Source organism: Ornithorhynchus anatinus, chromosome 4 (genome assembly GCF_004115215.2).
Source record: "Ornithorhynchus anatinus isolate Pmale09 chromosome 4, mOrnAna1.pri.v4, whole genome shotgun sequence".
Lineage (NCBI taxonomy): Eukaryota > Metazoa > Chordata > Mammalia > Monotremata > Ornithorhynchidae > Ornithorhynchus > Ornithorhynchus anatinus.
In genome coordinates this window covers 40,576,705-40,603,393 of record NC_041731.1, presented here as the reverse complement: position 1 = coordinate 40,603,393, position 26,689 = coordinate 40,576,705, and the positions used below count along the sequence as shown (strand labels likewise).

At 54.6% G+C, this 26,689-nt stretch overlaps 1 protein-coding gene across 2 annotated transcripts in view; it reads right to left on the bottom strand.

Moving 5' to 3' along the window:
* The window catches only part of NOTCH1 (notch receptor 1), a 68,405-nt gene that overhangs the window by 5,908 nt on the left and 35,808 nt on the right, over nucleotides 1-26,689 (bottom strand). Inside the window, exons 1-28 of one of the 2 annotated variants that reach the window (XM_029062158.2) lie at nucleotides 26,336-26,544; nucleotides 25,752-25,874; nucleotides 24,851-25,084; nucleotides 24,330-24,485; nucleotides 23,829-24,014; nucleotides 22,365-22,478; nucleotides 20,592-20,705; nucleotides 19,657-19,890; nucleotides 19,046-19,156; nucleotides 17,707-17,899; nucleotides 16,839-16,984; nucleotides 15,755-15,868; nucleotides 13,597-13,716; nucleotides 12,870-13,022; nucleotides 11,616-11,844; nucleotides 11,244-11,445; nucleotides 10,965-11,118; nucleotides 10,256-10,440; nucleotides 9,533-9,665; nucleotides 8,779-9,036; nucleotides 8,541-8,653; nucleotides 6,631-7,199; nucleotides 4,310-4,756; nucleotides 3,130-3,278; nucleotides 2,211-2,427; nucleotides 1,836-1,923; nucleotides 1,459-1,624; nucleotides 382-677 (exon numbers count right to left, since the gene is read on the bottom strand). In XM_029062158.2, the coding sequence (XP_028917991.1) occupies nucleotides 382-677; nucleotides 1,459-1,624; nucleotides 1,836-1,923; nucleotides 2,211-2,427; nucleotides 3,130-3,278; nucleotides 4,310-4,756; nucleotides 6,631-7,199; nucleotides 8,541-8,653; nucleotides 8,779-9,036; nucleotides 9,533-9,665; nucleotides 10,256-10,440; nucleotides 10,965-11,118; nucleotides 11,244-11,445; nucleotides 11,616-11,844; nucleotides 12,870-13,022; nucleotides 13,597-13,716; nucleotides 15,755-15,868; nucleotides 16,839-16,984; nucleotides 17,707-17,899; nucleotides 19,046-19,156; nucleotides 19,657-19,890; nucleotides 20,592-20,705; nucleotides 22,365-22,478; nucleotides 23,829-24,014; nucleotides 24,330-24,485; nucleotides 24,851-25,046 (5,043 nt within the window). In that variant the 5' untranslated portion in view covers nucleotides 25,047-25,084; nucleotides 25,752-25,874; nucleotides 26,336-26,544. Of the gene's footprint in view, nucleotides 1-381; nucleotides 678-1,458; nucleotides 1,625-1,835; nucleotides 1,924-2,210; nucleotides 2,428-3,129; nucleotides 3,279-4,309; nucleotides 4,757-6,630; nucleotides 7,200-8,540; nucleotides 8,654-8,778; nucleotides 9,037-9,532; nucleotides 9,666-10,255; nucleotides 10,441-10,964; nucleotides 11,119-11,243; nucleotides 11,446-11,615; nucleotides 11,845-12,869; nucleotides 13,023-13,596; nucleotides 13,717-15,754; nucleotides 15,869-16,838; nucleotides 16,985-17,706; nucleotides 17,900-19,045; nucleotides 19,157-19,656; nucleotides 19,891-20,591; nucleotides 20,706-22,364; nucleotides 22,479-23,828; nucleotides 24,015-24,329; nucleotides 24,486-24,850; nucleotides 25,085-25,751; nucleotides 25,875-26,335; nucleotides 26,545-26,689 lie in introns of those variants that run through there. The other variant, XM_039911786.1, reaches the window with a different exon arrangement.

Here is a 26,689-nt window from a genome sequence, read left to right as displayed (position 1 = left end):
ACAGGAGGCAAATGGCAGAGCCAACATTACAGCCCAGGAACTCTGACTCGCGGGGCCGTACTTTATCACTGTATCACGCTGCTCCTCCTGGAGCAAGAACTGTTCTAGTTTCCTTGAAAAAATGTCTTCAATATGTAATTTGGATGCTGTCGTGAAATTAGGGTACATTAGTCCGATCGGACAGAACATGTCGGAAGAAACGGCTGGATGTCTGCTCTCCAGACAGGCTGGAATGCAAACAGTACAGTGCAAAATTTTCCTTCCTGCAAGGTTCATCACCCTCCTCCACTCCCACCTCCCAGGTTAGAATATTGAGGGCTCAGTTCCCTAGAGACACTGTCTCTAAAGACCGAGGAATACCAGCAGGCCAGTGGAGGGTACCTGGAATACTCCTTGAGCATCTGCAGAGACAGCCGCGTGAAGAGGGGTCCGGCCCATGTTGTCCTGGATGTTCGCGTCCGCGCTGGCCTCCAGCAGGCGCTTGGCCGCATCCGAGCGGGAGTACCTGGCGGCCAGGTGCAAGGCCGTCTCCCCGGTGCGGTCCGTCTGGTTGTGCAGGCTGGCACCTTGGTAGATGAAGTCTGAGATGACGGCGGGGGCATCTTCCTCCTCTTCGCTGTTGCCCGTCTCCAGGCCCCCACCGCTGCACGAAGCTATCATCAGAGGGGTGAATCCATCTGCGGGGAGAAGAGAAGCAGCGACGAAAGAGTCAGCAACACCCCAGAAGGTAGACTCCCCCCAGTCCCGGTCTTGGACCCACTGCACCTCAACAAACCAGAGCCCATTCTGATGTTCTGAAAAAAGCAGGAACTCTCCCTCCCCTCCTAATTCGTCTTATCCGACGAATAAGTGGTATGATGACAAGAGCCCCGAACAGGAAATTAAGAGTTGTGGGTTCTAATCCCTGCTCAGCGGCTGAATTGTTGTGTGACTCGCGCTAAATCACTTAACTAAATCTCCGAGCTTTCGCTTCCCCACCATTTAAAAATAGTCGCCCCACGACCTCCTAAGGATGATGAGAGGATAAACTTCGGCTATTCTTTTCAGAAACCCCCACTGGCTTTCCTAAACGTTTCCAAAGCAACCACCGCAAGGAGAATCCAAGGAAAATCATTTTGGGGAAACGGCTGATGAGAAGTGCTTCCTGTATTACACTTTCGGACTGGTACAGCTTTCTTGAAATCCCCTTTAGAACGGAAAACAGAGAGCTCTCTGAGAACCTGAAATGCTCCTTCCACCCGTTCTCCAGGGCAAGGCTCCAGGATGAGAAGCCTGGAGTTCGTTCGGTTGATCGGCACGATTGGCAGGGAGAGGGGGACGGCACACGTTAGGGATGGGAAGAGCTGCCGCAAAAGCCCCCCTTTGGGGAGGTGTTTGCCTGGGTCGTTTAGCTTAGAAACGAAAAGGGAGAGAGTGGAAGATTAGGAACCGTCAGAGCCAAAAAGAGCATCTCCTTACCGGGGCCTCTCACATTGACGTCCATAGAATCCGCATCAATCTCGCCCTGAGGCGGAGTGGGGGCCATGGAAGAGATGCGGAGGTCGGCGGCGTCCAAGTGCTGCTGCGTCCATTGCCGGTGGTCTGCCTGGTCATCCACTTCGGGCAGCATGGCTTGTTCTTCGAACTGAGGATGGAAGAGATGCGGGCACATCATTCTCCAGGTGCTCCCAAGTGAGGGAAGGGAACTAAAGGGCGTTCTCGATCTAGCCCCTCTCCCAGCGGAGACAGGCAAGCCTCCTCCCCGGTCCTCCTTCTGAGAAGGCTCCGTGTGGCGGTCAGGTAAGTTTGTTTCCGCCTCTATGAAGCGGGGAGCCAGGTGCAGTCGACCAACTCACCCTGAATTTCTTCGTCTCCAGGTCATCGTCTCCCCATTCGTTCTGGTTGTCATCCATCAGGGCTCCCTCCGAGGCATTCTTCAGCGGTCTTGGGGGTAAAAGGGGAGGCAGGACCGACAATGAGCCCAGCCTTCTCCCGTCCAACTTCCCACTCCGATCCCCTCCCCGACCCTCTGAGAAGCATTGTGCTCATAAAGACTATAATCCTGTGGGAGAGCCCTCTACGGTAGGAGAGCCCTCTACGGAGGGGAGAACCCTCAGCAACCCCTGGTAAAACCGATCCTGAGCTGGTCACCCTGCCGCCCCACGCTCCCGACATCTTCGCAAAGCACTGCGAGTACAAGCGGTCGCAAGACCCCAGCCCCAGTGACTTACTTCAGCCCGACCGAATCCTCGCCCAGCGGTTCTCGGCGCTTCTTCTTGCTCGACTCGGTCACCTTGAAGCCTTCCGGGAACCACAGCTGGCCGTGCTCTCGGCGTCGCTTCCGAGACATCACCACCCCAACCATGACCAAGACCAGTATCACCAGAGGGGCCCCCACCACGTACATAAGGTGCAACTGGGAGCTCTTGGTAGATTCCACCGTCTCACCTAGAAGAGAACGGGGCAGACGGAGACAGTGAGACATGAAGCTGTGCGGCAAACCAGCGACCGGGGAGAAAATGGAGTGAAATTAGTTCATAAAGGCATCTCGCCTGCACTACGCCATTCCTCTCTCCACCCCCACCCCCCCACCGCCAAAAAAGGGTCATTTTATACGCTATTAATCAGAATTGCAAACTATCACTAAATTCTCTCCAGCACTAGTCGACTGTATCTGGAGACAGCTTTACTTTTTTCTCCTTTAAGGGAAAGGATTAGCAAACTTCAAATCACTGCACTCGCATTGAGCTGTTAAGACAAAGGATTTAGGGGGGATTTTCAAGATACAAACTTCAACTCCTCACATGACACCGATCAATTTTTTTTTTTTTAAGAAAGAGCTGTAATGATTTTGAAATAATACCCAACAAAGCAAATTAAAAAGAGAGAGAGAGGTAGGCGAGCGTGTGTGTTGGGGGTGGTGGTGCACGCAGTGCATCAAGAACTGTTATTAATGTAGATTTCCTGGCCCCTCCATGCCAAGCTCCCCTCTCATCAAAAAAAAGCCAAACCAAACCACAATGACAAAACACAAGGATTTGAGGAGCTGGTCGACTTGGTCTAGACTGGGGCACAGCTGATGCATAATTGGCCTGGAGCAAGGAGAGTTTCACAGCCCATCCAACCAGAGAGCCCAGTGGCTCCACTTACTCTGGACGGCTTCGATTTTGTATGGAATGTTGAGGTTCCCCATGGAGGCCAGGGCACCCAGGAAAGCCGCCACATCTGTCGCGCTCTGGAAGCACTGCGAGGATGACTGGATACACTGGCGATTGTCGATTTCCAGAAACACAATTGATCTGTAGAAAAGGAGGCAAAGACAGCAATGGGGAGAGTGAGTGTAAAAGCCAGCGAGAATTGGCTTTCTTCCCCCCCCCCACCGGCCCCAACTCGCCATCCACACCCAAAAGGAGGAGCACGGATCGATTTCAAGGGCTGGGGAGATTTCCATGGGTTGATGTCCTTGGAAAAATTCCCCTGAGGGTCTTTCACTGGAGCATCCCCAGGGGCTGAGAAGCGTAGGGACCTCTGAAACCTTTTTTTTTTTTTAAGTAGTATTTATTAAGTGCTTACTATTTGTCAGGCACAGTACTTAGCTCTGGGATACAAACAAGCTAATCAGGTTGGACATCGTCCATGGCCCACATGGGTCTTGAGGATCCCAGCCAGCCTTGAACTAACCAAATGCCCACTCGTCCTGGATCCTAAAAAAGCTCGTCGGAGGTGGCTGAGTTGTGGTCCGCTTTAATGTGCCACCTTAGGATCCCATCTGGATTCTGATTTAAGGAATATATCGGGTGTTTATGGATAGGAATACAAAATTGGTCTATTGTGTTCCCCCTCCTTATTAGAAAAATGCCAGAGGGCAGGACCAACTCAGCGTGTTTAGTTCCAGAAGACTCCTTCTGGAACAACGCAATCTCTTGGGGTGGGAGGTTTTTGGAAACTACTGATCAGGCAGAGCTCTGAGTTTCTTTTCTCTTCTTTCTTAGTGGTACTGTACTAACCACTGGTATAGATACAAGCTAATGAGATTGGACACAGTCTCTGACCCACAGGAGCTCACGGTCTTACGCCCCATTTTACAGATGAGTGAACTCAGGCATCAAGAAGTTAATCAACTTGCCCCGGGTCACCCAGCAGACATGTGGTGCAACCCGGGTTAAAGCCCAGGCCCGTATTCTTTCCACTAGGCCACACTGCTTTCTTCTTTGGGGGTGATCACGAGTGTGGAGAGGGGAAAGGGGGAAAGGGGAAGGGAGTTGGGACAGAAGGATGCCAGAGCCACCCCAGCTCGACCAAAACCCCCCAAAGAGAGCTGAGCGCTCACCCTCGGATGTCCATCTGGTCCAGCTCTCTCCGCTGTCTGCCCGTAACCTCGGAGTAGAGGGAGGTCTTCCCTCTGGGCGAGGTCTTCGCTCGGTTGAAGTCGGGGCCGGACCCGTCGCCCCAACCCTTGGTCGATCTCTTGATGAGGTGTTTCTTTAGCTCCTCCTCGTTGCCGTAGTAGGGGTAGATCATAGACTCGCCCTCGTCATCAATCTTGAAGACCACGTTGGTGTGTAGCACCCGGCTGAGCTCCCGCAGGAAGTTGAAGGAGTTATTCTTCAGGTTCTCCGGCGGTGTGAGCACCACGACCACCAGGGTGCCGTCGGCCAACTTCTCCGGCATGTTCTCTGCGCAGTCCAGGCCGTCCCACTCACACTCGGCATTGTTACAGCCCTGGTCGCAGTGGCCGTCCCGAAAGTGGTCTTTGCAGTACTGGTCGTACAGGGGGCTACGGGGGAGAAATAAATTTGGCCGGTCACCGTGTCGTCCCCGGTTAACCTCCCGGGGTAATAATAATAATAATAATAATAATAATGTTGGTATTTGTTAAGCGCTTACTATGTGCAGAGCACTGTTCTAAGCGCTGGGGTAGACACAGGGGAATCATGTTGTCCCACGTGGGGCTCACAGTCTTAATCCCCATTTTACAGATGAGGGAACTGAGGCACAGAGAAGTTAAGTGACTTGCCCACAGTCACACAGCTGACAAGTGGCAGAGCTGGGATTCGAACTCATGAGCCCTAACTCCAAAGCCCGTGCTCTTTCCACTGCGCCACGCTGCTTCTCTAGCCCTGTCTCTTAGCCCTGACGATCATAATGATGGTATTTGTTAAGCGCTTACTATGTGCCAAGCACTGGGATAGATACATGGTTACAATTTTGGACCCAGGTGGGAGCCCCTAAGACTGCTTCAAGAGGTCTCCCTGGATTAAACCCTCTTTTCTCCAGATATCTCTCCCTTCTGCGTCATCTAGACACTGGAACCTGGGACCTTTGGAGAGTTGATAATCACTGCACCCCCAGCCCATAACACTTGTGTACATGTCTTTAAATTATATATTATGAATTATTAATTTATATTGTTGTCTCGTCTCCCCCCCACAGACTGTAAGTTCGTTATGGGCAGGGGCCATGTCTGTTAATTCTGTTATACTGTCCTCTGCACATAGTTAAGCGCTCAATTAATATCGCTGATTTCCTGATTCAGGAGCCACTGCCTTTTTTCTCCCCAAGAGTGGAAATGCATTATCAGTGGCAATTAATGAGCGCTCCCTTGTGCAGAACACTGTAGTAAGCGCTTAATGCAGGAAACTCTGGTGTTTGGCAATCCTTCAATCTCTCACCAGCTCAACTTTGGGACCATTATTTCCCTAAATCCTGGTTTCAATCAATCAATCAGTGGTATTTATTGGGCGCTTACTATGTGCAGAACACAGTACTAAGCGCTCGGGAGAATCCAATACAACAGAACTAGCAGACACGTTCCCTTCCCTTAGTGAGTTTACAGTCTAGAGGCTTCTGCCGGAAGCCTTCGCCCTGCCCATCCTGCTTCCCTCCTTAGCCTTTCCCTTTTCCCGCCAGCTGAGCACACAGGTGCCAGCCAGCCCAATCTTCCTCTGCCTACCATAAAGGGCTGCAGCCGAACGCCAGGTTCCTCCTCAGACCATAAGCCCTTATGGGACGGGGACTATGTCCGACACAGTCATCTTGGATCTACCTCAGCGTTTAGTTCAGTGCTCGGCATATGGTAAACTCTTAACAAATATGACAAATTATTATTCTGGTAGGATCGCAGTACCTCTCCCCTCCTTCAAAGCCCTACCGAAGGCACGTCTCCTCCAAGAGGCCTTCCCTAAGCCCTCCTTTCCTTCCACTCCCTCCTGCATCACACTGACTTGCTCCCTTTATTCATCCTCCCTCCCAGCCCCACAACACTTAAGTACATATCCGTAATTTCTTTATTTCTATTAATGTCTGGCTCCCCCTCTCGATTGTAAGGTCATCGTGGACAGGGAATGTGACTGTTTATTGTTGCACTGTACTTTCCCAAGCGCTTAGTACAGTGCTCTGCCCACAGTAAGCGCTCGATAAATATGATCGGCTGATCGACCCAGCTAGTCCCAGAAAACGTCGGCCCCCTCTGGCGCCTTCTTGCCCCAGAGCTCTCGACCCGACTCGGTGGGTGATCGGCATGAGTGTCGGGCTGCTGTTCTGTGGGTCACACGGGGATACGGAGACCGAGAGATGCACCCGGACTAGATGGCGGTGTCCCAGCAACGTCCCCGTAATGGGGGGTGGGGGCGGGGTCAGGGATGAGCTCACTTGCACTGGACTTCCACTTTCTGGCAGTCGAAGCCATCGAAGAGGCAGCCGGCGTTGTTGCACTGGGAGTCGCAGTTGCCGTCGTTGAAGTACTTCCAGCACTGCAGGGACTGGGTGCAGTTCTTCCACGGGTCATTGAAGTTGAGGGAGCAGTCACCCCCGTCCCAGCCGCAGGCGTGGTTATTGCACTTCCCGTTGCAGATCTTGTTGCCCGTGTCCTTCTTGCACTCGGGGATCTCGCAGTTCTCCTCGATCAGGGGCGGGATGATGTCCCGCCCGACGCCGCCCACGAAGCTGTAGTCCAGGATGTGGCAGTAGAGCCCGTTGAACTTGGCGGGGCAGTGGCACCGGTAGAAAGGGGCCTCTGGGGTGAACTCGCAGGTGCCCTGGTTGTAGCAGGGGTTGGAGAGGCAGGGGCTACTGACGGGGTACTGGCACTCCGGGCCCGTGTAGGGAGGCAGGCACAGGCACTTGGAGCTCTTGTGGCCGGAGACGCAGGTGCCCCCGTTCTGGCAGTGCAGGCTGCCGCAGGTGCGTGCGTCGTTCTCACACGTGGCACCCTCGAAGCCCTGTGGAGACGGCAGAGAAGGAGGAGGTCGAGGGGTCACCACTGGGGAGACCTGAGGGAGCCCTCGCCACACCACCCAATCCCCTCTTCCTCTTCAGTCCTGAGAATCATCACACACTGGATCGCAACTGTGATTCCTGGGATCACCCAGTTCCCTCCTCCTCCTCCGCTTCAGGCCTGAGAATGACCACACGCTAGACTGTGGCTGTGATTCCTGGGAACGATCACCCAACCCCCCCTCCTCCTCAGTCCTGAAAATCATCACAAGCTGGACCACGGCTGTGACTCCTGGGATCACCCGGCCCCCTTCTCTTCCTCCTCCGCTTCAGGCCTGAGAATCATCACCCAATGGGCCGTGGCTATGATCCCTGGGAAGGGTCGACCAAACCCCTCCCTCCTCCTCAGTTCTGAAAAACTTCACATTGGAAGCTGCTGTGATTCCTGGGAAAGAGGAAGGAAGGAAGGCTCTAAAGGCTGAGAGTGGGAGAGAATGTGTCTTGGGAGATTAGACCCTTGGGGTGGGTCACAGCCGGCCTAAGCTTCTGCCAAAGCAAATTCTCTCCAGGATCTGGCTTGGGCTTCTTTCCCAAACTAAAGGGAAATGAAGTGGGGTCCTAGCCTTCCTAGGGGACGGGACCTGGGTCCCCACTGAAAGATCTAGCCGTTCTTCAGAAGCATCTTAAGCAGTGGCAATGGGTCAGACCTCTGGTCTCTACAGCCCCTTATTCTGACTCCTCCTTCCACAGAGCCAGTGACGGCTGCTTGCTTGACATCCATCCTTATGGGTGCCACCAAATCAGTGCCTCGGGCCACCCTGTCCCCACATGGACCGACTCATCTCTTCCCTGGGTCCTGGCTGAGCAATGTTGCCCTCTGGTCCCCTTCCTCCTGCTTGTCCTCTTAATATTATGGTATTTGTTAAGCGCTTACTATGTGTCAAGCACCGTTCTAAGTACTGATTTTACAGCTGGGGAAACCAAGGCATGGGGAGGTTAAGTGACTTGTCCAAGGCCACACAGGAATGGGTATCAAAACTGGGACTAGAACCCAGGACCTCTGACTTCCAGGACCATGCCGCCACCGCACCACGCTGCCTCAACTGTGAGCCCCTCGAGGGACAGGGACCATGTCTAATAACCACCTGTGTCTTCTCTCCCAGTGCTTAGCACAGTGCTCTACACACAATAAGCGCTTATTACTTTCCGCTCAGTACTAACGCTACTATTTCCATACCCTAGAGTGCTCTGCCCACAATCCCCCGGGTCCCTGCCCATCTTGGTACTGGGCCCATCCACCTTTGTCCCGGTGTTCACCCGCCTGCCCGCCAGGAGCCCCCACATACCGGGGGGCAGTTGCAGATGAAGCCCCGTCCGGTGTTGGTAGCCACAGCACAGGTGCCGCCGTTCTTACAGGGTTTGCCCTTGCAGCCGTCGACGACAACATCACAGCGGCGTCCTGGATGGGGTGGGGAGCGGGGGGTGATGGGGGGGTGGATGAGGTGAGGTGAAGAAGAGTGGCATGAGACGGGCAACACCGCTCAAGCCCGCCGGCCTCCCCAGATCACCTCCGTCCCCGCCTACCTGTGTAGCCCTGCCGGCACTCGCACTTGTAGTCGTTGACACGCTGTACACAGTTCTGGGTCCCACGGGGGTCGCAGGGATTGGACAGGCACTCATTGACATCTCCCTCGCAACGTTCCCCCACAAAGCCCGGGGGACAGTTGCAGCTGTATCCCCCAACCTGGTCGACGCACTTCCCGTTGTTGAAGCACTTGGGCCCGCGGGTGATGGGATCGGTGAAGGGGTGACAATCGTCCACGTTGATCTCACAGTGCACGCCTGAGGCCACAGAGAGACCGGGTGGTGGTCAGGGACTGGGGGACTAATTTTTTTAATAGTATCTGATAAGCGCTTAGTAGGTGCCAGATACTGTACTGAGTGCTGGGGTAGATGCAAGCTAATCAGGTTGGACACAATCCATGTCCTACATGGTGCTCACTGCTTTAATCTCCATTTTACAGATGAGATACCGGAAGTACAGATAAACTAAGTGACTTACCCAGAGTCACAAAGCAGACAAGTGGTAGAACTGAGATTAGTACCCAGGTCCTCTGACTCCCAGTCCCACGTTCTTTCCTCTAGGCCACATTGCTTCTCGTGAAAAGCACGTCTCGGGCAGCAGGCACTAAACTAACACTCCGCTGGGATACAGACCGCTACCCTACCGAGACCCCAAATCCTGCTGCCGTTCCCTCCACACTGTACTCTAGTGGGACCTGGTAAACAGAGGGTCGGACGGTCTTCCCCGGAGAGTCAGGGTGAGGGCCCCATTTACCTTGTGTCCCCCGGGGACAAGAGCACTTGTAGGTATTGATGAGGTCGATACAGGTGCCTCCGTTCTGACAGGGGTGGGAGAGGCACTCATTGATCTCCTCTGAACAGTTTGTCCCGTGGTAGCCGGTGACACACTACGAGAGAAAGCACAATGTGGGGTCATAAGCCGGGTTCTCCTGAGGTCCTGGGACTCGATTCTCCTGGACTGGAGATGGGCCACAGTCAAGATGAAGACTGCATGGTTGGGTCTGCAGGATCCGTGTTGGAGGGGAGGAGAACCCCTCTCCTGATTAAGGGAGTGATGACCCTGGTGGGGCCCCACAAGGAACCTGTGGAGTTCTGTAAATACTATTTAGGTGCAACCTTCCTAGCTCTTGTGGAGAGATACTTCGTGGCAAGACTCCTCTCTGGAGAAAGGGGAAGGATGTTCACTCTTCAGCCAGGGTCCCAAGAGACCAAGATCCCCTCTCTGCAGGTGGGACCCCACCTTCTACAGAATCCCCTTTCCCCAACTTTGTAATTGCACAGGACTAGAGGCACTTTCATCTTTGGCAGGGCAAAATAGCCTTCTATTCTAGGGCACTGGGGGATGGATCTTATTCTTATTCTTCCCCCGACCACCCCTCGATGCAACTCAGACCTCCCTCCACACTGCCTCTTGCCCTACCATGTCGGAAGTTCCCTCGCAATTTTTGCCTGCCTTTCTGGACACTCCCCGACCCACCTCACACGAGTAGCCTCCCAGGTAATCAGTGCAGGTGGCTCCATTCTGACAGGGATTGGACAAACACTCGTCCACCTGCTCCTCACAGTAGCTGCCCGTGTAGCCCGCCTGGCAGCGGCAGTAGTGGGTGTTGCCAGTGTCCATGCAGAGACCAGAGTTACGGCACAGGTTGGTCACGTCGATGCCTGTGGGACACAGGGAACCAAAGCAAAGGAGACTCACTGGCAGGCCACGGAGATTTCTGCGGCTCCTGCCCTAACACGCCTTAAAGGAAGTCCGCTCTCAATGATCTGCCCAACTCGAGTCGGGGGAGGGTGCCGTGTGGATAATGCAAAACGGCGGATGGCCAGTCAAGACAGCCATCTGGGGGGCTGCGGTAGCGGGTGGGAGAGATGAACGGTAAGGTCTGGGTCAGTAGGCTGTCAGGTGTAAAGCAGATAGGGGGAAGACAAGCTCAGTCAAGACCAGCTTACATGCCCCACCCCAGGTGATCCGCTCCATGGATCACGTTCCCCGTGGACAACCGAGGGCTGAAGGCCCGAGTCCAGACGAAAGCATAACCCGCCGTGCGAAAAAGCCAGGCTGAGCCATTTGGCTCCAGTGCCCATCGGTTCCCGGGACAGAGGCCTGGATTAAGCTGACTTCCACGGGACGAAGGCGGAGCCGGAATCCCCAGGTTGTTCTCCCCCAGAAAAGGCGGGTGGGTTACCTTGCTGTTTGGCAGCTACTTCGCAGGAAACGCTAGGGACGTCGCAGTAGAGCCCAGTCCAACCGCTGTTGCATTCACACCGGTACAGGTTGTTGGTCTGCCAGCACTTCCCACCGTTCTTGCAGGGAGATGAGTCACACCAGCGTACCAGGTTCTGAGGGCACCAAAGGGACAGGACACCGGTCACGGGAGGGTGGTCCCTCTGGCTGGCGCCACGGCAGCCTGCCGGGTCAGGGCAGGTTGGGGATTCCCCCACCCAGTCCCGTGGGCTGCACTCACCTGGCAATTCAGGCCCGTGTAACCCTGGGGACAAGTACACTTGTAGGTGCCATAGCTGTCCTGGCAGGTGCCTCCGTTCAGACACGGCCGGGAGTCGCACTCGTTGATGTCGTGCTGGCAATAGCTGCCCGTGAAGCCAGGTGGGCAGAGGCAGGTGAAGGTGTTGATGCCGTCGACACAGGTCCCCCCGTTGAAGCAGGAACTGAAAGTCGGGAGAGGGGCACTGGGTTATCCCTCCAGCCACAGGCTTCCAAAGGCACTCTGATTTCTCCTCTTCACCCTTCTTGAGCTCGCAAGCGTCGTCACCCTCAAAGACCTCGGGCGGCCGCCCCCACCCTCCTCTCAGTCCCCACCCCCGGGGCCACTGGCTACCTCTCGGTACAGTCAGGGGTGTTGTTTTCACAATGGATGCCACTGAAGCCAGAGGGGCAGGTGCAGGTATAGCTGTTGACGCAGTCGGTGCAGTTGGCTCCATTCTTGCAGGGGTTGCTGGCGCACTCGTTGATGTCCTCCTCGCACTGGGGGCCCCGAAAGCCCGCCAGGCAGTGGCAGAAGGCATTGTTGATACCATCGGAGCAGGAGCCGCCATTGTGGCAAGGATCTGGAAGGAAAGGGGACACGGGGCCTTCAGAGTCGGCATCCCTGTCTTCATCACCACACCTTGGATAGCACTGGCCCCGGATTCTTGCGAGGCAGGGAGGGGCAGGGATATCTGGATGAGGGACATGAGACTCCCCAGAGAGGTCAGTGACTAGCCCCTCCAAAGTCACAGTGTGGGACTGGCAGAATCCCAGTTAGAATGCACCTCTCGACTCCAAGCCCAATGAGTTATCTACAAAATTGTCTGATCTCTCATTTCCAGAATCATAAAACACTTCGGCAAGCAAATGCAGGCCTCGGGGAACCGAGTGGCCTCTTCCCTCCTCCATCCCTAAATTAAGCGGGGGAGGAACTGGAAATCTCAATTCGCGTGGTTTCATCACCGCTCAGGGCAGGAACGCTAGCCTCTGGGATGACTTTTTTCAGGAGATCAGGAGGTGGAAGTTCTGAGAGTTCTCCGAGGATTTCCTTACGGGGTTTGGAAACCCCGCTCTGCCTTCCAGAGAATCTTCCCTACTATCCCAACCTTCAGAGATCAACCCATCAGTTCTGGGGAAGGCCAGACCCCAATGCGTCTCTCTAAGCTCTGGAGAGAATTAGATGTCTGCCTTTCCACATCTCCCTGAGCCCACATTAGGCCAACCGCCTCCTCCTCAAGAACCATGGGGATGGGCTGGATGACCCTGGAGGAGCTGACTGCTCCCCCTACTTGGCTACACTGGTGTGAGTTCCAATCTCTCCCGCATTCCCAGAAGACCTTCATTCCCAGAAGACCTTCATACAGGACGACGGATGGATGTCTGAGGCTGATGAGTCAGAGGGGGAAGGCCTTTTGAGCTCGGCCACAGCTACATTCTACCGGGATTAGAAAATGACAGTCTGGAATTGTTAAAATTTGGGCACTGACGTTAGTAAGGCACCAATCTTCAGGGGGGCAGTTGACATTAAGCCTCATCGAGGTGCAGCGCTCACGGATTCGCCCCTCCCCCCACTCTGGAGTCCCAGGGCCTGGCTCTTGCCCCTTACTTGGTTGGCAGTCATCTATGTCAGTCTCGCAGTTGCGGCCCGTGTAGCCAGCCTTGCAGTTACACCGGTAGCTCCCATTGTTGTTCTGGCAGATGGCCCCGTTCCGGCATGGGCTTTTCACGCATTCGTTGATGTCTATCTCGCAGGTTTGCCCTGAGAAATGAGGAATGAGGAAGAGAAAACTCAGACGAGTGCCTATAAAGACAGAGGCAAATCCCCGGGAAGAGTAATCTCTCGGGAGATCGGCTACCACGGGCTCTAGGGCTGTGAGGGCATTTTTTTAGGATAGTGGGGCCCTAAGAAGTTTAAAGGGACAGAACGTTCAGGACAGTAGCCTCAACCTACCATCTCCCAGCAGGCCAAGCAGAGTACTTGAAGCCCTCGGTATCATCCATGTTTCCCCAACCCTGTCCCCTCGTTCTAGGTTCCCTCTACACCACATGCTCGTTGTGGGCAGGGAATGTGTCTGTTCTATTGGCATATAGTACTCTCCAAGAGCTTGCTACAAAGCGCTCAATAAGTACGACTGGGTGATTGACTGATTCTCTACAACTATGTCATTCATAGGGCATGCTGGGAAGCCAAACTCAAGGCAAATCTTCCCTAATTCCAAGCATCCTGCAGGGATTCAAAGGACGCCTCTAGTGACCTCTTCCCAGTTTCCAAAAGGACAAAACCCCACTTGGTGTGGTGCCGTTGAGCAGTCTGCCGTGGAGATTGGCCCTACCTTGCCAGCCTGTGGGGCATATACAGGAGAAGCTCTCAAAGTCCTCTGATTCTTTGCACTCGCCACCATTTTTGCATGGGCTGTTGGCACAGGGAGCCAGGACCTCTTTACATGTCAAGCCTGGGGAGGAGGGAGAAAGTGAGAAACATCCATTCTAAGCCCCAGAGAGTTGCTGTGCTTTTAGACACGGAAGCCCCACCCTCCAACACACGATCCCGTGACCCACGTTTAGGTGAAGCTCATCCCTCAAAAGTCTTCATCCCAGTTCCAACCCTGGACGAAGGACTTCCCACTTCCTGAACCAGTCCCGGTCCACCTGGGAGCTTCCTGGTCATTTCCGAGAGCCCTCTGGGGGTGTGAGGGAGCAATCCCTCTTCTCCTGGGAGGCCTACCAAGATGGCCCATAGCTGACTGTGCAATCAGGGGTTTCACCTTTCCTGGAAACGCCCCACAGGGGGTTGGCAAGGTTCATCCAGTGAAATCTCAGTTCTCGCTACGGGGGTAAACCAAGGCCTTGGCCTTCGGTTTTCCTATTTTATAATTCTCTTTGGAAACACAAAAGTATTATCATCGAATTCCTTTTTTGAAGCAAAAAATCTGATTTATAGTTTTCCTGTTTACCAGCATGGAGAAGGATAAATTTGCTAGGAAATGTTATCTTCCTTGTTGAGCTTTATCTCCCAAGTAGGCCTTTTGTGATTTTCCAGAGCCCCTTTTTCCTATCTGTTTCCATAGTGACCTGTACAGACAGGAAATTCGCCAGAGTTTCCTACAATTGTGCACATATTGCCATTTTGTGTGAGCGGAAGCAGGAAGCTGGCAAACAGGAATCGGGTCAGCACTAATTCCCAGCCCCACTGCAGCCACATCTATTATTCAGACAATCTGATGTCGATTTTTCCAAAAAGGAGTGTCGGTGGGTAAACAGAGCTTTTCCCCGCCACAGCTCCAGAAAGGACTGCCACCCAAAACAGTCGAGGCCGAGACATATTTTCTGAAATAATACTCGGACGGCTCTGGGAAGACAAGAAGGGACCGTGGCCTCTGTCCTTCGTCAAAGCAAATATTTCTTTTGTTCCTCGGTATTGTGGGAGAAAAGGTCTAAGACCGAAAGACATCTACCACCCCAGACTGTCCAAAGGCATCCGAGACCTCCCCGAGGTTTCCTTTGTAGCTTTCAGCAGGTTTGAAACAATAGAGGCAAGACTGTGGCTTTGGAAGATGTATTGCTCCACCTCCCTAGAAGGCCGCAAAAGTCATTTCCCTCCCGCTCCCGCCGCCCCGCCCCCGCCCTCCCCCAACAACCCTGCAAGTTGACAGAGCCTGGTTTTTAGGAGTTTATGAATTAATTCTCCCAACGAGGGACATTTATCACCGGATACAAAGCCGATAAGCAAGGCCTGATTGTTCCTGGGGCAATGCTTCATATTTCTTTGCATTCCAATGAAGCTCTCTACATTCACGGTCACACAAAGGGCCACTGGGAACCCCTAGCTAAAGGCTGGCGGACCACTGGGGCTGGAGGGAAACAACGCGCTCAACCCTCACCACTCCAGGCGAGAAAGCGGCCTGTAGCTGACATCAGAGTGGACAAGTTGAAGGGGCCAGCCCCAAGAGGCAAACAGCGGGCCCTGGCCTCTCCCCCTTGCTAAGGATACAAGGAGGCCCATCAGAGGCCCACTTCCCAGCAGGGAATAGACACGAGCCTCAGTCTACATAGAGGACATGGTTTGGGGAGGCAAATGGCAGGCCCTGGCCTCTCCCCCTTGCTAAGGATCCAGGGAGGCCCAGCAGAGGCTCACTTCCCAGCAGGGAACAGACATGAGCCTCAGTCTAAATGGAGGGCAAGATGTGGGGAGAAATCCCAAATGGGATGTTGATGATGATGTGTCTCACCCCACGCCTCCACCATCTTCATGCAAATGACACCACAACTTTCGGGGAGAAGTGGTGTGAGCGGGGTCCAGGTGTGGTAAGAAACTGACACGTAGACCCATTCAACTCTCCGCCCTCTCTCTGGAGTCTCACTTCTCTGTCTACCCCCGTTCCGGAGACAGTGGGAAACAGGTGGAGAGCTGAGTTACAGGGATGCAGACACAGTGGGAGGTGGGGGAGTCCTGGGGGGGAGACCTGACCTGTCAAACCCCGTTGGTCTTACCAGTGTAGGGCAGGAGGCAGTTGCATTTATAACCGGCGACATCATCGATGCAGGTGCCTTGGTTGAGGCAAGGATTGGATGCACACTCGTTGATGTTCATCTGACAGTTGGGCCCTGGGGGAAGACGCACAGATGGACTTCAGTGTCCCATGGCAGGGGAGCTCCCCTGGGCGCTGGGCAAGAGCCTGAAACTAGGACTGTCTTCCCGAGTGCCTCATCTTCGTCCAGTAACCCTCTCCACCCACTTGGTTTCTGTTTTGGCTCCAGAGACTTCAGAGGCTTGGAGGAAAGACCTACTCCCCTGCTCCTCTAGCCCACGGATTTCCACTGCCGACAGTCAGTCACTTGGAGATCTGCAGCTCTGAACTCTCGTGACCCCTTCGGGGTGCTCGGTGACCACATCACTATCATCATGGGAAACCATGACCCAGAGTTCTTCACAGAATAAGATACAGCTGGATGCCTGGGAAAGCAGCGCCTGCTTAGGGGACACGGCTCCCACATAGCAGCATCAATGTAGATGATGATGACGGTGATAATGGTAATTATAACAATAATTTGTGGTATTAAGCACTTGCATGTACCAGGCACTGTACTAAGCACTGGAAGCAAATCGGGTTGGACACGGTCCCTAACCCACATGGGGCTCACAGTCCTAATCCCCATTTTACAGGTGAGGTAATTGTGGCACATAGCAGTGAAGTGACTTGCCCAAGGGCACACAGCAGACAAGTGGCAGGAGGGATTGGAACCCAGACCTTCCGACTCCCAGGCCCGTGCTTTGGCCACTAGGCCGTGATAATGATATTTACTGGGCACTTATTACGCAAGCAGCACCATGGTAAGTGCTGCGACAGACACAAGATCATCACTTCGGACTTAAGCCCTGTTCCAGATGCAGTTTGGTCTAAGAGGGAAGGTAAGAGTCTTCTCCCCGTTTTACAGATAAGGTAACTGAGGCACAGGGAGGTGAACCGACTGGCCCCAGGTCACCCAGCGGACCAGGAGCAGAGCTGGGATGCTTTGCCTCTGCCTCCTTTCCTTTCCACCTATCTCCCTCTTCTCCCAGCCCGCGCCTTCTTACCACTGAAGCCCTCCCGGCAGGTGCAGACGTAGCCGCTGGTCATGTCTTTGCAGGTGCCGCCATTCATGCACGGGTTGGATTCACACTCGTTGTTGTTAATGTCGCAGTTAGTTCCGCTCCAGCCGGGGTCACAGTCACACTTGTAGCTGGAGAGAAAAGGCTGACCATCACCCGCTGGGCATTTCCTTCACTCCTGGCCATTCCCCCCACCAGGGCCCACTAAAAGCCCCTGAGAAAGAGCAACAGCTGCCAACTGGCTGAGCCAAGAATGGGCTCATTCTCTCAGGGCTGGAAAAGGCTGAAACCTTAGAAGACTGAAAGGGTCCAGGGTGCACCTCTCTGGCTGCCTTGGGATGAGATGGGAAGTTGGGACGTCATAGGGATGGTGTGGCCCAATGGTACATGAGCTCAGATTTCCACCCCTGCCGCCCTGAGTTCCACCCTTCAGTTTTGGGGCCATCAGAGGGTTGGCCTTGAATCTGAGGACTTCTGGCCCCATTTGAGTCACGGGGTCTCTGCAGGGCACTTCGTAATAATAATAATAATAATTGTGGTATTTGCTAAGCACTTTCTATGTGGTATATTAAGGGCTGGGGTAGATGCAAATCGGGTTGGACAGAATCCCTGTCCCACATGGGGATCACAGTCTTAATCCCCATTTTACGGATGAGGTAACTGAGGCTCAGAGAAGTGAAGTGACTTGACCGTGGTCATACGGCAGACAAGTGGCAGAACCGGGATCAGAACCCAGGTCCTTCCGACTCCCAGGCCCGTGGTCTATCAACTAAGCCGCTGGCCCCAGTGGGTTTCCATCACTGAAACCCAACCCACGGCCTCCCCGACTGGGCTTTCTGGGTGTCTTCCATACCCGTTGAGCCCGTCGTTGCATTTCCCGTGGATGCAGGGGTTGCTGTTGCACTCATTGACTTCCGACAGGCACGTGAGATCGTGGTAGCCCTCGGGGCACACGCAGGTGAAGCCGTTGATGCCGTCCTTACAGGTGCCACCATTATGGCAGGGGTTGGCGGCACATTCGTTTATGTTGATGTTACACATGCTCCCTGTGGGGAGAAGATGAGAAGAATCATCTTTGACCCTTTTAAGGAGGAAAGGGAGAGGAGGAGGCCAGTGAACACTCTTAAAGGGCAGCTGGTCATAAGGTGTGTAATAATAACAATGATAATAATTCAAAATCAATAATCATAATGCACTCAGGGAGCAGGGTGAATTTCTAGGCCACAACATTCCTGCACCTGGTGCTCCCAACCAACCACACACCCTCAATCTCGCAATCCATCCCCCAAATCCCCTCTCTCCCTTCTCCAACAGGGAGGTAACTTTCAACTGCGCTCCCTAAACCCAAAGCCGGGATTGCTCTGTTCCGGGTGACCCCACGACAACAAACATCATCCTCTCCTGCTAATTAAACCCCTCCATTTCTCAGGTTACTGATTTTGGTGGAGAGTAAAGATCTGGGGGTGGTGGGGGAACCTGGGGGAGAAGGGATGCCTATTCCAGGCTGGCGGGGAGACATAATAGAGTGGGGAAGACCTGGGTCCAAAGCTCTCATTGCAGGAAGAAAGACCCTATTCAAGGCCCTTCTGCTGGAAGGGGTTGGGGGTCGGGGGTTGTGCAGGGTGGACCAGAGCCCCCGGGCAGGTGAGCGGGAAGCCAGCACGGGCCTGCTTCCAAAGGACAGGCACACATTTTCCAAAAGGATCAAACAAACCAGTTAGACAAGGCAGGTAACACGATACCCATGGGATGTAGAGCGCCGGGATTCTCGTTTCCCCCGTCCTTCTCTTGCTCGCCAGATGTCACCAGCTAGGCCCTGGCACCCCACCGGAACAGGCCCCCCGCATCATGTCTCCCCGCCTCACATGCCTTCTCTACTTCGACCCGACCGAACCCCTGCAGCCTGATGGCGGTGGAAGGAAGGTGGGAAGCAGTGGGGAAGAGTTCGGTGCACTATTTCTAAGTTCCCGTTTCAAGGAGGGACTCTTTTTCGGTGGGAGGGGCTCCATGGTCCACACACCACTGCTGGTCTAGCCTGGTGCTGGGCCCAGCTAATTCTCCCAGAGCCCATCTTTCACCAGATACCCCGAAACGCAAAAGGGAAGAAAGACCTTCTGGTTCCCTGTTGGTATTTTTGGATTCCTAGAAGCAAACACTGGAGCAGCTTCAGATGGGCACGGCCCCCCGCTCACCTGTGTACCCGGGCTCACAGGCACACTCGTAGCCATTGATCTTGTCTAGGCACTTGCCATAGTCACAGGGGCTGCTGGCACAGTCATCCAGATTGATCTCACAGTTGGGCCCTGGGATAGGATGGGTGAAAGGAGGAAGAGGGGTCAATGTTTTGCCCAACAGACTTAGACCCTGTTGCGGCCCTAAGTAAGCAGCTGATCCTCCAGCTCCCTTCTCCCCCAGGACATTATCTGGGGGTATCAATTAGTCAATCAATGGTATTTATTGAGCACTCACTGTGTGCAAGGAACATGCCTATCGAGTGTTATACTATACTCTACCAAGCACTTAGTACAGTGCTGTGCACACGGGAAACACTCAATAAATAAGATCGATAGACCGATTGATTACTAAGTGCTTGGGAAAATACAACAGAGTTGATGTGTACCTTTCTTTCCCACCCCCATCTTGGGACCGGAATGCAAGATCCAAAACACCCCACTTCCCACCCCGCACAGCCCCCTTCCCGTCAAGAGACCCAGACGGTTAAGCTGGCTCAGAGTGAACCTCCGAGGCTTCCCCATCCCCATCCCACTCAGTCGTCTCTCGTCTGGACCCCAGAGCATGAGACCTGTGGTTCCTTTGAGGCACATGCAGTTGTAAGCGTTGTTTCGGTCGTAGCAGGTCCCCCCATTTTTACAGGGCTGGCTCTGACACTCGTTGATGTTGGTCTCACAGCGGTGGCCGGTGTAGCCGGGCTGGCAGAGGCAGGAGAAGGTGGCGATGCCGTCCTTGCATGTGCCGTAGTGACACGGGTCCGGCTCACACTCGTTGATGTCCACTTCGCAGTGAGTGCCGGTGAAGCCTGGTTTGGGGCCAAGAGACACGGGGTGTCAACGGGGTCGCTCCTCCCTGGCCCCCTGGTCCGGCCACAGAGCAGGATGTTCCGCTTTCCCTCCTAAACCCCCACCGCGACTTCTCCCCGGAGCCTGGCATTCACCAGCTGCTAATTACCGGCCGCTTGGCAGCGGGGTTCCGGGCGGGAGGGCTGCACAAAGGGCAGCCTGTCTGCTGCCAGGGCCCAAGCCAGCGGCCTGGCTGCCTGATCCTTGGGTTTCAGGCTTCTCGCTGAGGGATGCTTGCATCTCGCCATCGCGAGGCCAGCAGTCTCCCCTCCTGCTGGGCATCGGCTTCTCCAGAGTGAGGGGAGGGGTGTAACTACATAAAGCTCAGTGCCCTTGTGCATGCTCGAGGCTGGATAGAACAGGTAACTGATGGAGGCAAGGATCGCCCCACCCCCCCGGTGGGCTCAAGAAGGCTTTGGACAGATTGGAGAATAGGGATAGAGGTAGTCCCGTTCCTCCAAGCACCTCGAGACCACTAGAGACAGAATACTGAGCCGGCCAACTCGCGGGTCTGATCTGGGATTCCACTTGCTTGTGGCCTTAGGAACTGGGCTAACCGTGGAGTGTCCGGCACTGCTGAGGGAACCGGGCACCCTAGGTTCCAGTGGGCCCTCCCCATGGTCTGCCACACCCTCAGTGTTCGAGGATGAGCCTATCGCACCTTCTGTGCACTCGCAGGTGTAGGCATTGGGTCCGTCTACACACTTGGCTCCATTCTTACAGGGGGTGCTGGCGCACTCGTCCATGTCAAACTGGCACAGGTGCCCGTTGAAACCTGGGACGGAGATGGGGAAGAGATTCTGTTGGGATCCCAAATCCGAGTAATATACACACCTCCACCATCCCCCAAACAGTGGAGCCCCCACCCTCCTCGAACTACATCTGGAGACTGCGGCTCTCAACTCTTACGAAGAGAGGACGAGCTTGGGGCAGGGAACCTTCTTGTCCCACACACGGCTAGAACGGCAGCACCACCCGGCCTATCCCATCTCGCCTCAACTCCCTCTGGGGCCGCCACCCAGGAGCCAGCCTCCTCCTTACTGCAACCCAACCTCTGGCTCACAGGACAGACACAGCTAACTGTGTTGTAGCAGCCACCGCCAACGGGTCCTGGACTCAGCCCCGGCTAACAGGCATTCTCCTGGTGAATTTCTTTCTCTAAGCTCATTTCCTTTCTAATCAAAGTCCCTACCGTGCCCACAGCCGGGCTCTGCCGACTCTCCCCCCGCCTCCCCCACCCCCACCCCGTCCTGCCCGTCTCCCCCCAAACTCCCCCCCACCTAGGGAAGGCTGCATTTTTGCAAACCAGCTCCTTGTTTCCATGGCTACAACTGTATGGGGATGTGAATGGGGGGCTCTGACCCAGCGTCTGGAACATCTTATTTACATCTCTAGAGAAGCGAAGTCTCCCGGACTTCAAAAACCGCCTTTCACGGCTTAACCGTCTCCCCCATTCTCTGCTCTCTCGCGGGGGACGTTGACACCTTATTCAAACCCACCAGCTCCACAGCACTCCCTCCTTTTTCTCCTGGGCCCCCAAGCTGGAGTCTTTTCAAGTGCAAGACTTTTTTTTTTATTCCGTTTTACTTTCAACCCCCTTGCTTCCAACGTGGAGCGGTGGGCAGGCCCCAGCCGAAGGACACTCAGCTGAATTGACTGGCCCTGACAGGCGGGGATTGTTCAAAATGAGAGCAGCTCTCACCCTCTCTGCCTGGGGAAAATGGCTCCCCCCCCCACCTCCAAACCCCCTTCCATTTCCCTGAATGAATAAAGTCTTTCAGGAGGCTCAGAGCTCAATGCTCCATCACCCCCTGCAGGCAGTACCCCCCTTAGGATGGCAGCGTGCTCCCCGAGTGGGGGGGAGGAGAGGGCAGCTGGGCACTGACCATGGCACTTGCCAAAGCCTCTGCTTTGAGTTTCAGTCTATTTTGTTGGTGAAGCCATTTGTCCCAAAACCATGGGGAGGCCATGGCAGGAGGCTGGGGGTGGGGGAGTGAGGAGGTGCTGGAAGATGACTGGGGCATTCTTCTCAGCTGCCCAGGCACTGTGCTGGGGGGGCAGTTAAAAGACTTGCCTCCAGGGTTCAACACGTGGTCCCCATTTCACTGCCTCCCTCTCGTTTACAATACGGCCCGGAACCCGAGAGGGTGTCTAAGAGTTCGGGGACACCTTGGCCTTGATACGCAATGGCCATCTTTTCCTGATCTTCCAGAAGGACAGGGGAGGGGAGAACTCTGGAGAAGTTTCTAAAGTTGAGCTCTCAAGTGAAAGCCGTGGGCTGGTTCGGGTTCCTCCCGGGAATCGGCCTCGCAGGCTGCATGGAAATCCAGCTTTCCTACCTTGCCTCTGGCTGGTGGATTAATTTCAACTTTGTTTCCACTACAAAGGCTTACGCTCAGAGGCAAGGCTATCTATCGACCTCCCTTCTCCTTACCGGTGGGGCACTGACAGTGAAACTCATTGATTTTATCAATGCATTCTCCGTTGTGGAGGCAGGGGCTGCTGGCACACTCGTCTGTGTTGATCTCGCAGTAGACGCCCTCGTAGCCTGCAAAGATAGGGATAGGTTGGTCCGGAATATATCTAGGGGCCTGGGAACTCCAGCAAGAGTGACCAGCTTGCTCTGGGCAGATTCAAGACCTCACACCTCCTGGTGGCAATGGGACGATTTATCCAGGGAGCCAGGAGGACCGGGACCTGCTGATTTGAAGTACCTGTCCGAGGATAAATGGAAAAGATAAATATTCTCCGGTCTGGAAATATTCAAGTTGAGAGGGAAGAACAGATGGATGCACTTAGAGCTGTGGAATTTTTGAACTGCAAATCCCACCAGTTAGTCAGTCAATTGTATTTCCTGAATGCTTACTGTATGCGAAGTGCTGTACTGAGCACTTGGGAGAGTACAACAGAACAACAGAATGGGACATTCCCTGCCCACATTGAGCTTATAGTCAGTCCAGAAGGGGGTGGCCACAGGGGCACTCATTGGGACCTGAGCGTGGCAGCTGCAGACAGACACAGCAGGTAGGAAGTGTATGGACTTCATGGCCACGGGAGATCGCGCAGGCAGAACAAGTGGGGTTTGGCTAAAATGAGGTATCTGTTAAGGGCTCACTATGTGTTAAGCACAGTACAAGATAATCAGGTCTCACATAGGACTCATAGTCTCAGTAGGAGGGAGAGAATAGGTACTGAGCCCCCACATTTTGCAGATGAGGGAACTGAGGCACAGAGAAGTGACTTACCCAAGGCCACAAAGCAGACATATGGGCAGAGTTGGTATTAAAACCCAGGTTCTTTGATTCCCAGGCCCGTGCTTTACCTATTGGCCACACCACTCGTTATCATTATTATGCTCATTGTATTTGTTAAGTGTTTACTGTGTCCAGCACCGATCTAAGCCTGAGGTAGATACGAGACATTCAGATCCCATACGGGATTCATAGCCTCAGTAGGTGGGAGAACAGGCATGGAACCCCTATTTTGCAAATGAGGGATCAGGGGCAAAGAAGTGAATAGACTTGCCCAAGGTCACCCAACAGGTACAATGCAGAGCAGGGATTAAAACCCAGGTCCTCTGACTCCCATGCCCAGGTTCTTTCCACCAGGCCACACTGGTAAATATATGGGACGCTAACAGAAAGGCGAGGGTTGTAGACGTCCATCACACGGGTGTTCACAGACAGAATTCGGGGCTGCAGGATCACGCATCCGACCTAGCATCAGCACGGGGGATGGACGTGTGCTTCAGCTCTGCGTGTCTACATTTCCTCTGCTGGAATTCAGAGCCGCCTGGGAGCGGGAAGCTGAATCAAAAGCCCCGTTAGGGTTCTGTCCAAGCTTTGGGATCCTATGGTTCATAAGGCCATTGTGTCCTCCAGACAGCTCACGGTCCTACCTGGCATGCATATGCACTGAAACTCTCCGATCTGGTCCAGGCAGGTCGCGTCGTTCTGGCAGGGGTTGGAGAGGCACTCGTTGACGTCAATCTCGCAGCGGGGGCCAGAGTAGCCTTGCAGACACTGACACTGGAACGAGCCCAGGGTGTTGATGCATTTGCCAGCATGCTCACAAGGGTTGGCACCTGAAAACCCAAGACACGATGTTCCCGAATGGCACGTTTCAGTCGACCATATTTACTGAGTGCTCAATGGGTGCAGAGCTCTGTACTGAGTGCTTGGGAGAGTACAGTAACAATAGGCAGACACATTCCCTGCCCACAGAGAGTCTAGAGGATAAACAACCCGGACGTTGCTGACCCGGAACTTCCCTCCCTAGGATGCCTAAAGCAAGATACCTGCCGCTTCCCAAGACCTTCCAGTCCCCAAAGGGTTCCAAGCCTGAGAGAGAAGGGAGGCAGGGTGAAGACCTCAACTTCCCACCCTATTCCCCAGCTTACCCAGAGAGCACTCATTCACGTCCTGGTTGCAGGCTGGTCCCATGTAGCCCGAGGGGCAAGTGCAGATGGCCTTGCCGTTGACGGGGTTGGTGTCACAGTTGGAGCCTTCGTTACAGGGGTTGCTGATGCAGGCATCGTTGAGGTGGCAAAGCAGCCCTGAAGAGAAAACAAGTGACAAGTTAGAACTGAAATGGGAGTGTGGGAAGACTGTACCACCTAGAGGTAAAGCGATAAGCGCCCCCCGGGCATGGAAAAGGGGAGGAGGGGTATGCTGGCTCAAGAATGATGTGCCAAAATAATCCCTAGTGGACCGAACCCAGATGACTCAAAAAGATCTGAAGATGTCACCGGGGAAGATGCTTGCCCCTCTCCCTCAGCGATGCTATACCAATGGTGGAAAGTCTAAGCCAAATCCTTCCTGCTGCAACTTCAGCCCTCTGTCCTGTCACCCGGGAGGGCGGAAGCAGCTGCCAGAGGCGGACCCGGAAGGGCATCGGGGGCAGTGCTCGGCCCCGCCGTACCTGTCCGCCCGTGCGGGCACTCGCAATAGAACGACGCCACACGGTCATGGCACGTGGCGCCTTCAAAGCAGGCGGCGTTGGCACAGTCGTCGATATTCTCACTGCAGTCTTCCCCGGTCCAGCCATTGACGCAGACGCAGTTGTACCCGCCGTGGGTGTTGTGGCAGGTGCCGCCGTTCTGGCAGGCGTTGGGCATGAGCTGGCACTCGTCCACGTCTTCAGTGCAGTACTGGCCTGCAGAGACGGATGGGGGGTGGGGGGAGAAGCGGAAAAAAGGTCCCTCTTCAACAGCTGGAAGGAGATGGGCCGGGCGGGTTTAGGCTTCAGAGCCGACTGACCCGGAGCTGCGGGTCATTCGGATTTGGCGGGAGGCAGCTGCCCGGGCCGGGCGGTCAATCGGCCCCTCTGTGTTTCGGGGCCAATCGCAGCAGCTGCCGGGGGCTGACAACAGCTGTGGGGATCACAAATAACTCCTTCACCCATCCCACCCGGGGTGGGGGGGCCGGCACTGGCCCGTGGCGGGAAGCGGTCTCTGTCCCGGGGGCTCTCGCGACAGCCCAGGCAGGACGAGTAGGTGGAGGGGACCAAGTCGGGGCCAGGCTGGCAGTTGTGAGGCCTCTCCTGGCCACCCACTAGGTGGCGGGCAAGGGGCAGGGTGTGGCTGGAACCTGGCAGCCCCGCTAAAGCCAAGACGGCCAGGCCGTGCGGGAGGGGCATCAGGGTTGCACGGATCTGAATCACTGTGGCAGATGCCCAACTCTGGAGCTTGAAGCCTTCTCCTTCAGCAGGGACGACTCTGGGTTGAGCCCCTTAAAACCCCCGAAGTTGTACCCCTGCCCCGTCTGGGCCCGCGGGCACCTGCCCCTGAGAGCACCTTCCCTCTTCTCCCCCGCTGCATTACCAGTCCACTCTGGAGGGCAGCGGCAGTTGTAGGTGTTCACCCCGTCCACGCAGGTGCCTCCATTCTTGCAGTTGTTCCCGGGGCAGTCGTCAACGTTGTCTTCACAGTTCTGACCGGTAAAACCTACCAGGAGAGAATAATAATTATGGTATTAGTTAAGTGCTTACTGTGTGCCAGCCACCGTTCTAAGCACTCGAGTGGAGACAAGTAAAGCCGGTTGGACACAATCTCTGTCCCCCGTGGGGCTCACGGTCTCAATTCCCATTTTGCAGATGGGGTAACTAATTGAGGCTCAGAAGTGAAGTGCCTCACCCAAGGTCACGAAGCAGACAAGTGGCAGAGCTGAGATTAGAACCCACAACCTTCTGACTCCTAAGCCCGTGTTCTATCCACTATGTCATGCTCCTTCTCACAAGATATCATCCTCAGTCCTCTCCCTACTACCAAAAAGGGCCAAGACCCGCAGCGGGGTCATGGTTCTGGAATCGGCAAGACTCCAGAGAGCTCTCCCTCTCCTTCCTCAGACCCGGATCCCCTTAGATCAGACCCCCGCCCCCATGTACCCTAAGGTCTACAGCCCTGACCTCTTGCTTGCCCAATTCAAGCAGTCCCCTCCAATTTGGCATTCAACCGAGACTGCGGTCTGGCCAAAACCAGTCCACTCTACAAACTGATCATCGCAAACCAAATCATTCTCTTTTTCTGTGACAGAAGAGGCTGCTCGTGGTTTCTGGGTTTTGATGTTTCACTCTTGTCCTGGTATAGGCAGAGAATGAACCTATCTTTGGGCCCTTTCTGTTTCAAGGGGCCGTTTCCCTCCCACCTCGCCCTGGGGCTTTATCTAGAAGCCATCACAGCGGCTGGTTACCTATTAATCTGTTCAACTCCCTGAAGCTGGAAGATAAACAAGGAGGGTTGGATTCCAATTGCCTCCAAAC